The 13,607-nt window shown below is 52.6% G+C and overlaps 2 protein-coding genes across 2 annotated transcripts in view; one reads left to right on the forward strand and one right to left on the reverse strand.

The window, feature by feature from the left end:
* Window positions 1–4,840: 4,840 nt before the first annotated feature.
* On the reverse strand, window positions 4,841–6,809 carry LOC127492494 (uncharacterized). The gene is made up of 3 exons (XM_070049830.1): window positions 6,782–6,809; window positions 5,775–6,725; window positions 4,841–4,979 (listed from the first exon to the last, which is right to left on the reverse strand). The coding sequence occupies exons 1-2, from the start codon at window positions 6,807–6,809 to the stop codon at window positions 5,794–5,796; spliced, it is 960 nt and encodes a 319-aa protein (XP_069905931.1). The 3' UTR covers window positions 4,841–4,979; window positions 5,775–5,793.
* Window positions 6,646–13,607, forward strand: part of RAB43 (RAB43, member RAS oncogene family) — a 31,980-nt gene continuing 25,018 nt past the window's right edge. Inside the window, exon 1 of the mRNA XM_051851772.2 lies at window positions 6,646–7,011. Coding sequence (XP_051707732.1) covers window positions 6,808–7,011 — 204 coding nt within the window. The 5' untranslated portion in view covers window positions 6,646–6,807. The remainder of the gene's footprint in view (window positions 7,012–13,607) is intronic.

The raw sequence follows: 13,607 nt of genomic DNA on the forward strand, positions 1-13,607 counted from the left end.
AACGTGGGGGAGGGGGCTGGTTGTTGAGGTCATTGAAGGGCACTGGAGTGTGTCCAGGACAGTACTGGATCCCAGGCTGCATCTGGAAGCTGAGGTGGACCAGAGCATCCCACTGTGGGCTTTGTGGTCACAGCCGTAGACAAGGGCATTTAGTAGCTGGTATAAAAGCATAGTGACACGTGAGTTGAGTCCAAAGTCTCACTCTGATCTAGGTTTTCCTACTAGGGATCGGCAGAGGCACAGCCCCAATCAACAGTGGGGTCTGGCCTGCCTGCTCTGCAGTCATGCTGGTGTCTGGGAGCTCTGTGCAGGGCCACATTGCTGTCCTTTGGGCCTGGGGCTCCAGCTCAGCCTTTTTGGGACTGGGAGTTCCTGGCTTCCAGAACTCATGTGGCTAGTGGTTGGGCTCTTTCGGGGTCTCTAGGACCTGTGACTGTGAGAAGCATATTCGGGGATAGCAGGGCCACAAGAGGCTGATGGTGCTGGTGCATGTCGGGTAAGCAGGCCCGGTAGCTAGAGGTACTAGAGGCTTGAGGGCTGTGGGGAGCCTGGAGGGTTCTGAGAGGACAGACCCCAATCAGTGGCGGACCAATTTTTCAAAGCTCCCTGTGACCACATGGTGGAAAATGAAGCAGGGCTGGGACAGAGCCCCAGGCAGCAGGTGGTGGGCTAGGTAGGGGTGGGATTGGCCACAGGGAAGATAACGTCAAGGCCAGAACCCTCTACATTCTGGGTTTCCTGGGGGAAGAACTGGCAGGGTACCCCTTCAGCTGAGCCCCAAGGTAAATGTGTACAGGGAGGAAGGGGTAGGGACCCAGGCAGGGGCTTAGGTGGCCGCCAGGAGCCAGGCAGGGCAGAGTCGGCCCTGGGACACAGCACCCAGCCCAGGACAGGCTCAGGTTGGGGCTCGGCAGTGAACACGGGGTCTTGGGACGAGTCCCTTCTGGACCCCAGCCTCAGCTTCCTTGCTTTAAAGGAGAGGACTGGAGCTGGTGCCCTCTGGGTTTGCCCTGGAGTCTTGGTAGTCCTGTGGTCTGGGCAGAGGCAGTGGGGACTGGCCCGGCTGGAGCCTGCCATGGGGTTCAGGTGGCTGAGTGAGGCTTCCTTCTAGGGGTGTGCATTGGCGCCTCCCTGGGCTGGGAGAACAGCAGGAAGTGCAGCCATGAGGGTCCCTGCTCCCTGGGAAGATGGTTGGGGCCTGGCGCTGAGGGGTCCAGCCCATCACTGTGCTAAGCCTCCACCCCCAGGGTCTCCACAGGGCTCTTGGTGGAAGAGGGACTGCAGTGCAGTTAGGACGCCACATTTGAGTATACAGAATCAGAACAGAGCAGCGCTAGGCCGGCAGTCCTATAGCTGTACCTGGCAGGGGCCCCAGCAGGGCCTGGTGCTGAGGGCAGGTCTCAGGAGGGCTCCTGACCCGCCAGGCCTGGAGACAGCAAGGAAGCCTGTGGGCGGATGTGAGCACTCATGAGATGTGAGTGTGGTCATGGCCCAGTTCATTGCTCAGGGGTGACAGAACCAATCTCAGTAGCCTTTGGTTAAGAAAATCTGTTTAATGGTTACACTAGCTTTGGCTCTGCCTGCAGTTTCTAAAAGAAGCATTTTCCATAGACAAGTTTCCAACCACTTCTCTCTTCCCTACCCCACCCGGCCTCCTGTGACCTTGAAACACAGCTGCCTCCTGTTTTGCCTTGAGACCAACCCCACCAGCCCCACCCAGGCTTCTGTCTGCCCTCTCCTGGCCTCTCCTCCCCTTGCATCCCAGCCCATCTCACGTGTTGCTGCTCTTAGGCAATGTATACAGCAGGAAGAGGTGCCACGTTCCTCCTCTTGCCCCTGCCATGCCCACCCTGCTTTCTGGACCCATGCTTACAGCTCTGTTCTAGAGAACAGGGCAATGGCATGTCGCAGCCTCTGGCACCCTGGAGAGGACGTGGGGGTTGGGGAGTTTCCACCTGCTCACTCAGACCCTCCTGAAGGGACTTCAGACCTGACCCACCCTCAGACCCCTTGACCAACAAGCAAGCAGGTCTTCCATGTCTGTCCCCTTGTGCTCCACTGCCACGCAGGCATAGGGACAGGTCTTTTTGTTTGTTTTCTTTTTTTTGACAGAGTTAGAGACAGAAACAGAGAGAAAGGTCTTCCTTCCGTTGGTTCACCCCCCAAATGGCCGCTATGGCCGGCGCGCTGCACCAATCCAAAGCCAGGAGCCAGGTGCGTCCTCCTGGTCTCCCATGCGGGTACAGGGCCCAAGCACTTGGGCCATCCTCCACTGCCTTCCCAGGCCACAGCAGAGAGCTGGACTGGAAGAGGAGCAACCGGGACAGAATCTAGCGCCCCGACTGGGACTAGAACCTGGGGTACTGGCGCCGCAGGCAGAGGATTAGCCTAGTGAGCCGCGGCGCCGGCCAAGGGACAGTTCTAAGGACAGCACTGGGCTGTGCTCAGTTACTGTACCAGTTACTTCTCTGCCCACTGCAGGACCTTAAGCAAGTCTGTGTAGATTCTGAGCTGGGGTTTTCTCTTCAATCTGCATGCTAGGGAGGGCAGAGCTGTCCACAGACCCCTGTGGCTGGGCCGTGGTAGGGATTCTGGGAAAGATTGACATGTTGTGGGGCAGGTCCAGGAAATCAAGTGATGGGAGCAGATGATGTTAGCGAGGAGGGTCAGGCTTTGAACATGGGATTCCTGAGGTCTGGGGCTGTCACTGAAGTTTGAGATCACTTCTAGCAGGCAGACTTGGTTAGAGTAAGGAACCTGTGGGATGAACTAGATACTGTGACCAGGAGGAAGCTGGGCCTAATCTTGGAGTAGCAGTGGAGGCTGGGAGGGCACGGTAGCATTGCCAGAGGTTGCAGTAGGGGCGTGGAAAGACAAGTGACCCCCATTTTTGAGTCAAAGCCTACAGTATGAGACTGGCAGCATTAACAGACACGTCAAGGGTGGAGGGTTCATTTGGCCCCTGTGTAGGATGTTTTAGGATTCTGAGAGGGGGACAGTGAGGGAGCCTTCGCGCCCCTCAGCCGGCACCAGCCCAGAGCACCTACGTCTACAGCTGCTGCAGCAAAATCTCACCTTTCTCCCGCTTTTCATTTCCTGCCGTTTTGCAGCAAACACATTTAGCCAGACAGTCTTTGTGGTGTTTTTCACTTGTATTTCTGATTGGGGATGCATTTTTAGCACTAGCTGTGCCACCATCAGGTGAAGAAAATTGGGATGAGATTGTTGTATGCTATATTTGAACACTTGTGACTGTAGCAGATATACATACATACATATGTACATAAATCAATAAATCAGTAAATAAAAGGGGGGCAGGAAAAGGGATAAGCTGCACAATTATTCCTCTCACTACTTGGAGGAATTCTGAACACTGATTCCCAGATACCTGTAGGTTTATCATCCATGGTGCCACCGTGTGGCGGTGACTCAGACATTTAAAATTCATTCAGCCTACCCTTCACCCACTTTAAGGATGTTAAGATTCTTGACCCAGTTTTAAAAATTTGTGTTCTGGGGGCCGGTGCTGTGGCGTTGGTGGGTAAAGCCGCCACCTGCAGTGCCAGCATCCCATATGGACACTGGTTCGAGTCCTGGCTGCTCCACTTCCAGTCCATCTCTCTGCTATGGCCTGGGAAAGCAGTAGAAGTAAGTCCTTGGACCCCTGCACCCACGTGGGAGACCCGGAAGAAGCTCCTGGCTCCTGACTTCGGATCAGCTTAGCTGCAGCTGTTGGTGCCAACTGGGGAGTGAACCAGTGGATGGAAGACCTCTTTCTCTCTGCCTTTCCTCTCTGTGTAACTCTGACCTTCAAATAAATAAATCTTAAAAAAAAAAAAATTGTGTTCTGTATTATTTTCACATTTTGGGTACTACATGTGATAACATAAACCTTTTAAAATTTGACTTGTTTTCATATATTTGAAAGGCAGACACAGGTCTTTCCACCTGCTGTTTCACTCCCCAGATGCCTTCAGCAGCCGAGGCTGGGCTAGGCTAAAGTCAAGAGCCAGGAACTCATTCCAGGGCTCCTATGTGTTATGGAGTAACCCAGCTACCTGAGCCATACCTGTTTCCTCCCAGCCTCTTTATTGGAAGAAACTGGGAGCTACAGTCAGGACTCAAATAAAGGCACTCTGATATGGGACAGAGGTATCCTAACCATTAGGCCAAAAGCTGCCCCCGGCAGATAGATTTTAACAGCTTTATTGAAATGTAACTTAAAGTCCACCTTCTGTAAGCACACATTTGGATGATTTTAATGAAGTTTTTGAATGGCACAGTTCAGCTGTAGAATATGTCTGTCACTCCACAGATGCAAGTGGTAGTAAGGTCTTCAGACAAAACCCACACTCCGCCCAACTGGTACCCTACCCAACCCACTGCAAACCCATCTCAGGCCAAGGCACCAGCCGCTATCCTCCCCCTCACCCCTACCCTGCCCTCCACCACCAGTTGATCCAGTTTAAACTTCACACAAATGTTAGGTCTCACTCCTCTGAGGTTCCCTGGGCTGCATGGTCTTCCTCCCCAACTCCGTGCTCCATCCTGGCTCCTGGTCTCCCGCTCCACCTTGTGCTGTGGGGCCCTGTGAGCTGGAGGCAGTTGGCATGGTTTTCTGGGGTTCTGCATGTTGACACACTCTGCCTCCCACAGCCAACCCTTCTGTTTCATCCTCTTCAGTCTCCTACCTTGGAATGGCAGCTATTTCCTGCCACTTGACTTCTCCGCTCCCTACAAAGCAGAGAGCTCAGAATTGCTTTTCAATGGCACTTGGGGGTTTCCTGTCTGAGACAGTTGGGTATTTCCCATGGGGGTGGAGTTCAAAATGTTTCAACACAAACAACTCTTCTGCCTTTGCCTCTTTGTCCAATTTCTTCTCCACTTGGCCAGTAAGACTGCTCAGGGTCCTCAGGAGTAAGGTGCAGGTGGTCTTGCTCCTCATGGTCTCTCGAAGCTTCTGGAAGGCCTTCCCTTTTCTACGAGAGAAGGTTTGGAGTGTTGTCTGCTTTGTTCACTGGTGCACTAAAAGGCTCTAGCACAATGGCCCACAACAGGCATTAATCAAATTTATGGAGTTGGAGTGCTGTTAGGGGAGGTATCTGGGGCCTGTGTTGCGGCAAAGGTTAAGATGCCACTTTGATGCTGGTATACCATATGGGCTACTCTCCTTTAAATCCAGTTCCCAGTGCCTGGGAAAGCAGGGGAAGATGGCACAAGTACTTGGGTCCCTGCCATCCACGTAGGAGACCCAGATGAAATTCCAGGCTCCTGGCTTTGGCCTGCCCCAGCCCCGGATATTGGGGCCATTTGAGGAGTGAACCAGTGAGTAGAAATCTTTCCGTCTTTACCCTTCTCTCTGAAACTCTGCCTTTCAAATATATATATACATATATATATATATATATATATTTTATTTTAAGAGACGCTGTCTGAAGCGGGCATGTTCTCAATCCTCTCCCTTCCTGAGGGTTGGGAAGCCCTTAAACTTCATGCAGATGCTTGGGCCTCATTTCTCTGAGGTGCCTGGGTTCGCTGGGCCTGCTCAGGAGCTGGTCTGCCCTTCCACCGAGCCCCCAGGAGTCTCCCTGGCCCTCGTCTCAGGCTGAGGTGCATTTTGGATGGGTCATTTCCGTCAGCTGGACCCATAATCTCGACTGAGCCACGAGGGCAGCTGCTGCAACCACAGCCAGGCTGCCTTTGTGACGGGATCTCCCCAGCCCTCCTCCTGGCCTAGCCTTCCGCCAAACAGGACGCGGGGTCGCTCTCCTCACAAAGATTTTGGCCTCATCTTCAGTTCTGTGGTAGTTGAATTTGTGGCCCACGGAGGACTTCTTTCTTCCTCGTCGTGTGCCGCCAGTGCCACGTTCCCGTGTGGGACGCTGAGCTGCCTGCCTGCCAGTGTGAGGGCTGAGGTGACACTGTCCTTGGTTGCCACTGTCCTCCAAGATCCAATCTGGAAGAGGCCATTCCGAGTCCAAGGGCTGTGGCCCTGCAGGCCCAGAGGCCCCACCCTTGCCTTGAGCTTAGCCCTGGTTCTGGATCTGGGAGGTCAGCAGGTGGGAGCGCCCAGGCAGGCTGATCCCGCCTGGGGGAGGCAGGCCAGGACCCCAGGTCAAGGCTGCTGGGGAGGACGCTGGTTTGAGGGCGGGGCCAATTGGCGATGGGGCGTGGCGTGGCGTTGGGGGGCGGAGCTGAGGAAAGGAGCGTGGAAGGGGCGGGGCCCAGAGCATCCCTGAGGGCACAGTTGGGCTGGGGGCGGGCCGAGAGCTGTGACGGGGCGGAGTCTTCCTGGGGGAGGGCCCAAGAGGGGCTGCGCGGAGGAGTGGTTGGACTTCCGGGACGGCGCTGCCGCGGGCGGGATGGGGTGGGGGCGGAGTCGGGATGCTGAGGGCGGGCTCGGGGGCCGTTTTGGGGGCGGGGTCTGGGCGGAATCGGGCTGAGGAGACCCGGGAGGCAGCGCCGGGGGGCGGGCCGAGGGCGGCTCCGGGGCGGGCCTGAGGGCTTGACTGGCCTGGCGCGGAGCTGAGGGCCGAGCCGGAACGCCGCTGAGGGCCGGGCCACGGCAGTCCGGGCGGAGCTGAGCCCGCGGGACTCCGGGTCGGGGCTCCGGGTCCGGGCGGGGCCGGGCCGGGACCGAGGCGGGGCCGAGGCCGGCGGTCGGCGGCGCCGCTGGTTCAGGTGTTGCGGCGGCTCCACGTCGCCAGGCGGCCCGCGGGCTGGAGCTGACGGAGCTCAGCCCGCGGCTTGCGTGAGCCAGGCCGGCCCCAGCGTCCGGAGCGCCGGCCCTTCGGCTCCCGTGAGGCCATGGCCGGTCCGGGCCCGGGTCCGGGGGACCCGGACGAGCAGTACGATTTCCTGTTTAAGCTGGTGCTGGTGGGCGACGCGAGCGTGGGCAAGACCTGCGTGGTGCAGCGCTTCAAGACGGGCGCCTTCTCGGAGCGCCAGGGCAGCACCATCGGCGTCGACTTCACCATGAAGACGCTGGAGATCCAGGGCAAGCGGGTCAAGGTGGGAGGCCGGCGCGGGGCCCCTGCAAGGTTCTCCCTCAGCGGGCGGGGCGGGAGCCGGTTGAGAGCCCCCCCCCCCCCCACAGCGGATTGGTCAGGGGTTTCCGGCAAATCCCAGAATTTTGCTTCCCCTCTCCCTTCTTCCTGCCGGAGCAGGCCTGGGCCTTGGGGTCTGGACCGGGTTCAAGTACGCGGAGCGCCGGCTTTGGGTTAGGGTGGGAGAGAGGGAGTGTGGAGGAGGGGGCTCCGGCCTCCGGAGCTCACACCCTGGCCGGGGGAGGGAGGTTTGCTCTAAAATAACTTCTTTGGTAGAAGGCAACCTGTAAAACTGAGTTGTGCGGCTGGCCGGAGGGGGGCGCCCCAGAGTGCGGGGGACGCTCCTTGGGCTCCTCGGCCAGAAAGCGACGCCCCCAAGGCTGGTGGGATCGGGAAGTAGTCGCTTCTAGGACCGGAGGGCCAAAAGTTTTTGTCAGAATTTCCGGCCTGGCCACGCCTCCAGCAGTCTCTTTGTGGACCTGGTGGTGGAACTTTACTCGACCGGGGCCAGCACTGGGTCCCTTCCCCCAGCTGGAGTTTGATAGAAACCGAAAACTTCACAGACACCGGAAGATGGGGGAGAGGACCAAGCTTTGGCAACGGCTCCGAATAGAAACAGCAGGATGTGGTTGCCACAATGTCCTGGCGCTGGCTTGATAAATAATGTTTGTGATGAATGAAATCAGAGTTTCTTAACCTGGGTGGCAGCCCTCGGTAACCGACTAGGAGACCTGGACTGGAGAGAGCATGGTTCTCACCCCCAGAAGTTGACTTTACTGCAGGATTCTGTACGTTCCTCCATGGTTTTGAATTTACCTGATCTTCAGAAGTCCGGGCCTGGGGCTGGAGCAGCAGGGCTGTCTCTGTGTTTTCAAGAAGTTGAGCCAGGAAGATGGGAGTCCCTCGAGCCTGGCTCCTGCCATGGTGCTCTGCCTCTCTGGGTGGCTGTAGGCTTGCTCACTGTTGCCTTTGGCCAGGTTACTTAGCTCTGTCTTTGTTGCTATAAATTGGGATAATTTCTGGGTGTTGCCTCCCTCTTGCCCCTCTGTGGAGACAAACTCAGCTAACAGACATTATGACCAGATGCCTGTAGACTAGATGTGACCAGGGAAACAGAAAATCCTGCCTAAAGGCTGTTTTTGTTTTGTTTTGTTTTAAAAAAATCTTCTGGGTTTCTGTGTGTTTTGGTCACTATGGGATGGAAAACAGCAAGGTGCAGGCAGGCAGCTTTGAGTCACTTGGGACCACCTTTTTTGGAGCAAGTGGAGGGGAAGGACTGGCATGGGTGGAGTGTGTCTATAGCTGAGTTTGTGCCCTGAGGTGACGCCAGCAGCTGCAAGGACAGTGGAGTGTGAAAACAGAGGCATGAAGGGCACTGGTGACCTCCCGGCAAGCTGAGGGCTTGTGTCTGAGTGTTGATGGTAGCCCTGTGCTGATGGTGGTCAGGGAGGGGTCAGTGTTCCTGTTTACCTGTCAAGATAACAACATGTGCCCCAGCAGAGCGGAGCCAGGGTGGACTGTGCACCCAAGCACAGGTTATGCAATGCAGAGCTGGGCAGTATGTGGTTTCTTTTCCTGTGATCACCTCCACATTGTCTTTCCTAGGTGGCCCTGGGTGCAGAAGAGCTATCTGGGTATGGTGACATCTCATAGCATAGCCACTACCTTTCTTGAGGGGCTTCTGTGAGCCACCTGTTTGACAGGTGTGCTCTCTGTTGACTGGAGGATATCATTACCTCCAGGGCACACAGCTGGGAAGTCCCAGGGCTAGGCACTCCCCTCCCCTCCCATTTTTTTCTGTCTGCGAAATATTGAGGATTTTCCCCTACAGGACTGCTGCTTAGGATCTGACTGAGTGGGAAAGCCTTTGGCAATGATTTACCTTTTCATTTTGCAGTCAGGAAAACCTGAAGCCCATCCCACTGTGGTGGCTAGGAATGAAAACTGAACAGGATGGAACTGAAAGGATATTGCCCTAAAAGTTAGGATTCCTGGGGTCTGCTGACTCTGCGGGAAGCAGTCATCTTTCCCCTCTCCCAGTCTGTTTCCTCATCTGCAAAATGATTCTGAGACATCTTCCAGCCATGTGATTTTTTTTTAAGTAGGGCTTAGTGAGGCTTAATTTACACACAGTAAACTTTACCCATTTTACTTGTTGAGATCTGTGATTTTTGACAGATGTACACAGACATGTAACCATCATCCCACTCAAGATAGAGAATATTCCTATCAACCCCGAAAGCTCCTTGTTTCCTCTATAGTCACTTCCCTCCTTTCACCACGTCCCCTGGCAGCCGCTGGTCTGTTTTCCGTCCCTTCGCCTCAGCAGTGTGATTTTTAACTGGAACCTTGATGAAGCACAGGTTACTGTTGTTCCTGCAGAAAGTAAGTGCGCATCAAGGATTTAGTTAAAAAACTGTTCTGGGTCCAAGAAGCATCCACTCTCTTCTCTCTGAACTGTCCTGGGTTTTGGTAGAATTTGAAGAGTCTTAGGGATAGAGCACTTGGTGTGATCAAAGCTTTCTATCAGGGCAGAGGTTCAGAAGGGCTTTACCGTCTAGCTTCCCAACCAACCGGAGCAGTAGTATTGTATCTTGTTGTGTAGTGAAGCTCCATTATTTGATTAAAGAGTTCTGCTGCCCCAAAATAAAGCATTTGAAAAATCACAGATCCAATTAAATTCCTTTATTGCTATAGTCACTTCCCATCACAACCAGGGTAAGACACAAACTCCTTACTCAGAGAGATGGACCCTGCCTGCCTTTCCAACTTCATCGCCCTCTACTCTGTCCCTCCCACCTGACTCTCCAGCCTCATTAGCCTTTTGTCCTTTAACCATGGCAGCTGTATTTCTGCTTCAAGGCCTTTTTTTTTTTTTTTTTTTTTTTTTTTTAATTATTTGAAAGGTAGACAGAAAAATCTGTCATCTTCTGTTTTTTTCTTAAAGTGCCTGCAACAGTCAGGGCTGGGCCAGGCTGAAGTCATGAGCCTAGAACTCAGTCTCATCTCCCATGTGGATGGAGGGACCCAAATAATTGCCTCCCAGGGTGCACATTAGCATGAAGCTGGAATGGATAGCAGAGTTGGCACTCTGATATGGGATGCGGTCATTCCAAGCCGTGTCTTAGCGGCACCACTGCCTGGCTCATGCCTCGGGACTTTTGGAGCTGCTCCTCTGCCTGTCATACTTTACACCTAGATCCCTGTATAACCACTAGCTCGTCACTCAGCTTCCAGTGTGAAGGCCGCCTCTCAGGGAGGCCTTCCTTGACTTCACACATCCTCTATTCCATCACTCTGTCCTGTCTGGTCATGGCGTTCAGTGAGAATTGAAATTACCTGGTTTGCTTATCTCCCCCTGTAGAAGGTAAGTTCCTTGAAGTTGCAAGGATCCCTTTGGCAAGTATCAAACGGTGTTCAGTACATGCTTGTTCGTCGGTTCTTATTTGTAGAAGGGAAGCTGAGGACAGGGTACGTGAAGTGACTGGCTTACTCAGGATCACTTCAAAGTCTCTGACAAAACCAGGATTTGAATCCAGGGTTTGGCTGGCTTCTAAGCCTAGTGTTCATTTTTATGCCTGAGATACCTTTTGATGTTCCTCTAAATTAATAAACCCCGAGATTCTGAGGGTTAATGAATCCGGTAAAAATATGGTTGGATCATTGCATTCACTGAGCAAAGAATGTGGACTTGGGCATTATTTTATAAAGATTTATAGAAATGTGGAGAGTTTCAAGGACTTTATTAGTTAATCAGAACACTTATTTTTTAAAGATTTATTTTATCTACTTGACAGTGTTACAGAAAGAGTGAGAAGAGAAAGGAGAGAGAGGGAGAGAAAGAGAGAATCTTCCATCCTTTGGTTCACTCCTCAAATGGCCACAACCACTGAGGCTGGGCCAGGCTGAAGCCAGGAGCTTGGAACTCCATACAGGTCTCCCATTAGGGTGGCAGGGGACTAAGTATTTGTGTCATCCTCTACTGCTTTCCCAGGCACATTAGCAGGGAGCTGGATTGGAAGTGGAGTAGCCAGGACTTGAACCAGTACCCCTATGGGATGCTGGTGTTGCAGGCAGTGGCTGAACCTGCTGTGCCACAATGCTGGTCCTTATTAGAACATTTAGATAGCCTTAAACAGCTCATATATGTGGCTGTATCAGTTGTAAAGCTTTGTATTGGTGTGTGGTTGTTATTTCCTTTGCCTTTAGATTCATTTGGCTGTGGCTCTGAGCCACTGGGAAAATGAACTTGAATGCTGCTGGTCTTGTAGACTGTGGGGTTTCCAGAAAAGAGCAGTAGATCTACTTCCAACCCTGCCACAACCTTAGGCCTGTCATATTCCTTCTTGGAGCCTCAGTCTTCCTCATCCGTGAAATGGGACTAAAATCTTTGCTCTTCCTGCATGGTAGGGTTGTTGGACAACTATGGACATACCTAAAATAGTTTTAAATTTCCTTGACTGATTTTTTGAATAGATAAATCCATTCACTTGGTTCATATTCCAAAAATTCAAAGTCTTGTTAATAATATGAAACAGGAAAGTCTTTCTTCTCTCTGCCTGCTGAGCCACCCAATACTCTCTGAGAAGAAGCAACCAGTGTTACCCTTTTCTTGTTTATCCTGACAGTGCTGTTGTAAATAAGACCAAGGATTTATAATACAGACAAATACAAGGCATTGTTTTATAGCTGCTGTTACCATTTGTCCTCCCTGGATGAGACAGATGATGTGTGAATTTGCTCCTCCCCTAGCCCTCATTCCTCCCCACCTCACTGTCCCCCAGGAAATCTCTGCTGGTTCTAAATCCTTAAAAACATTCTGACTGCTCCTCTACTCACTCTTATCTGGGCCAACACAAAGGCCTGTTATGTAAACTCGTTTCTGCACTAGACACACAGGCCTGAAGTCCAGCACAGAGGTCAGCCTTGTAGAATTGTACCCCTTTATTCAGCTCTCTATCAGGCTTGCGGTCCCCTTGTCAGGGATGCTGCCAGATCTCTCCTTCACAGAGGTAAAGTCTGTGGCCTTGGGCCTGGGCCTCCAGATTGCAGGACCTTTGACCTTGGTTCTTGAGCTTCCTCTGGCCCTACAAGTCACCTTTGTTTTTGTAGCTGCTCCTGGCACTTGCAAAACAGGGGTCAGGTTGGGGCAAAAGGAATGGGTTTCTTTTTAAAGTTTGTCTTCCCAGTCTTCCCAGTCCAGGGTCTTGCTTTGCTCATGTACTTTTTCTGTTTGAATAACATCAGTGTGACTTTTTAAGTTTTGATCAGAAATAGCAAAAGGACTGTTAGATAAGAGAGAAGTTCTAGGTCAGCCTGGCTGTCTGAAGAAATCTGTTCTTGAGATCAGTGACAACCATCCTCATTGCAAAATAAACCTTGCCTCCCGGGGGTTTCTTACAATCCTGAGGCAATGTGCATAGTGGGAAGAGGGCCAATTTCAGAACTGCACTGCCCCAGGTTAAAGTCGTAGCCTTGCCACATATTACCCTGGGCGTGTCCCTTCTAACCTGTTTCAACTGCACCCCCCCCCCCCTTCAAGGACATGGCCCCTAGGGGATCGTGCATAGCTTGAGAATGGCCTTTGATGTGGAACACCCAAAGCAAGGGAAAGGGTGGGAAGCTTGCTTTCTCTGATTGCCTGGCTGACTGTGTGTAGGTCACCCACTGATCCCTGACCCTGTCAGTAAAGTGAAGAAAATCATACCCCTGTTACTTGTGTGTAGGATTTTCTGGGTAAGAAGAGGCTGGCCTCCAGCGCAGTGTAACCCTGAAGGGAGATGTAGACAGTGACCCTAAGCCCAGGACAGTTCAGAGGGAGGAAGAATGGAGGAGACTTTGAGCACTTCTTTCCTCATTAAGCCCTTTTAGATTGTCTTGGCCTCCCACTAGTCAAGTGGAGCACTGGGCCTGTGGCTGGCCCTTGCTGAGGCCTGATGCTGTGTGGTTTCCTTGGGGAGTTTTGGGCGCCAGGAGTTCTTGGAGTTCAGTAGTGAGAGGAGCAGCCCTCCCTCACTGTGCCTGCATCTTCTCAGTTGTCACCACTTCTCTCATGCATTGTTCCATTTCATTCTTACCACCCCTGGGAGAGATAATCTCCATTTTACAGAGGGGCAGATGAAGGCCTTTCTATGGCAAAGTCTGAACCAAAGTCTAGCTTGAGGGCTCCTAGTCTGCAGCTATTTCTTCCTTACTATGCATTATATTCTCTGCTACTGCCAGCAGAAACAGACAAACCAAGAAATGCAAAAGGTTGGGACCAATTTAAAATCTAGGCCATCATAGGGAGTGAGCATTTAGTATAGTGGTTAAGATGTGCACATCCTACATCAGAGTGCCTGGGTTCAGTTCCTGGCTCTAGTTTCAGCTTCTTGCTAATGCAGACCCTGGGAGGCAGTGATGATGGCTCAAGTTCCTGCCACATTACCTGGGAATTGGGTTGTGTTCCCAGCTCCAGCCTTTGTAGGCATTTGGAGAGTAAAACTTTCTTGTTCTCCCTGCTGCTCAAATAAATTAAGTTAAAAAAAATTTAGGCCATCATAGATCTCTTGCATTTTACAT

Source organism: Oryctolagus cuniculus, chromosome 10, assembly GCF_964237555.1.
Source record: "Oryctolagus cuniculus chromosome 10, mOryCun1.1, whole genome shotgun sequence".
NCBI classification, from domain to species: Eukaryota; Metazoa; Chordata; class Mammalia; order Lagomorpha; family Leporidae; genus Oryctolagus; species Oryctolagus cuniculus.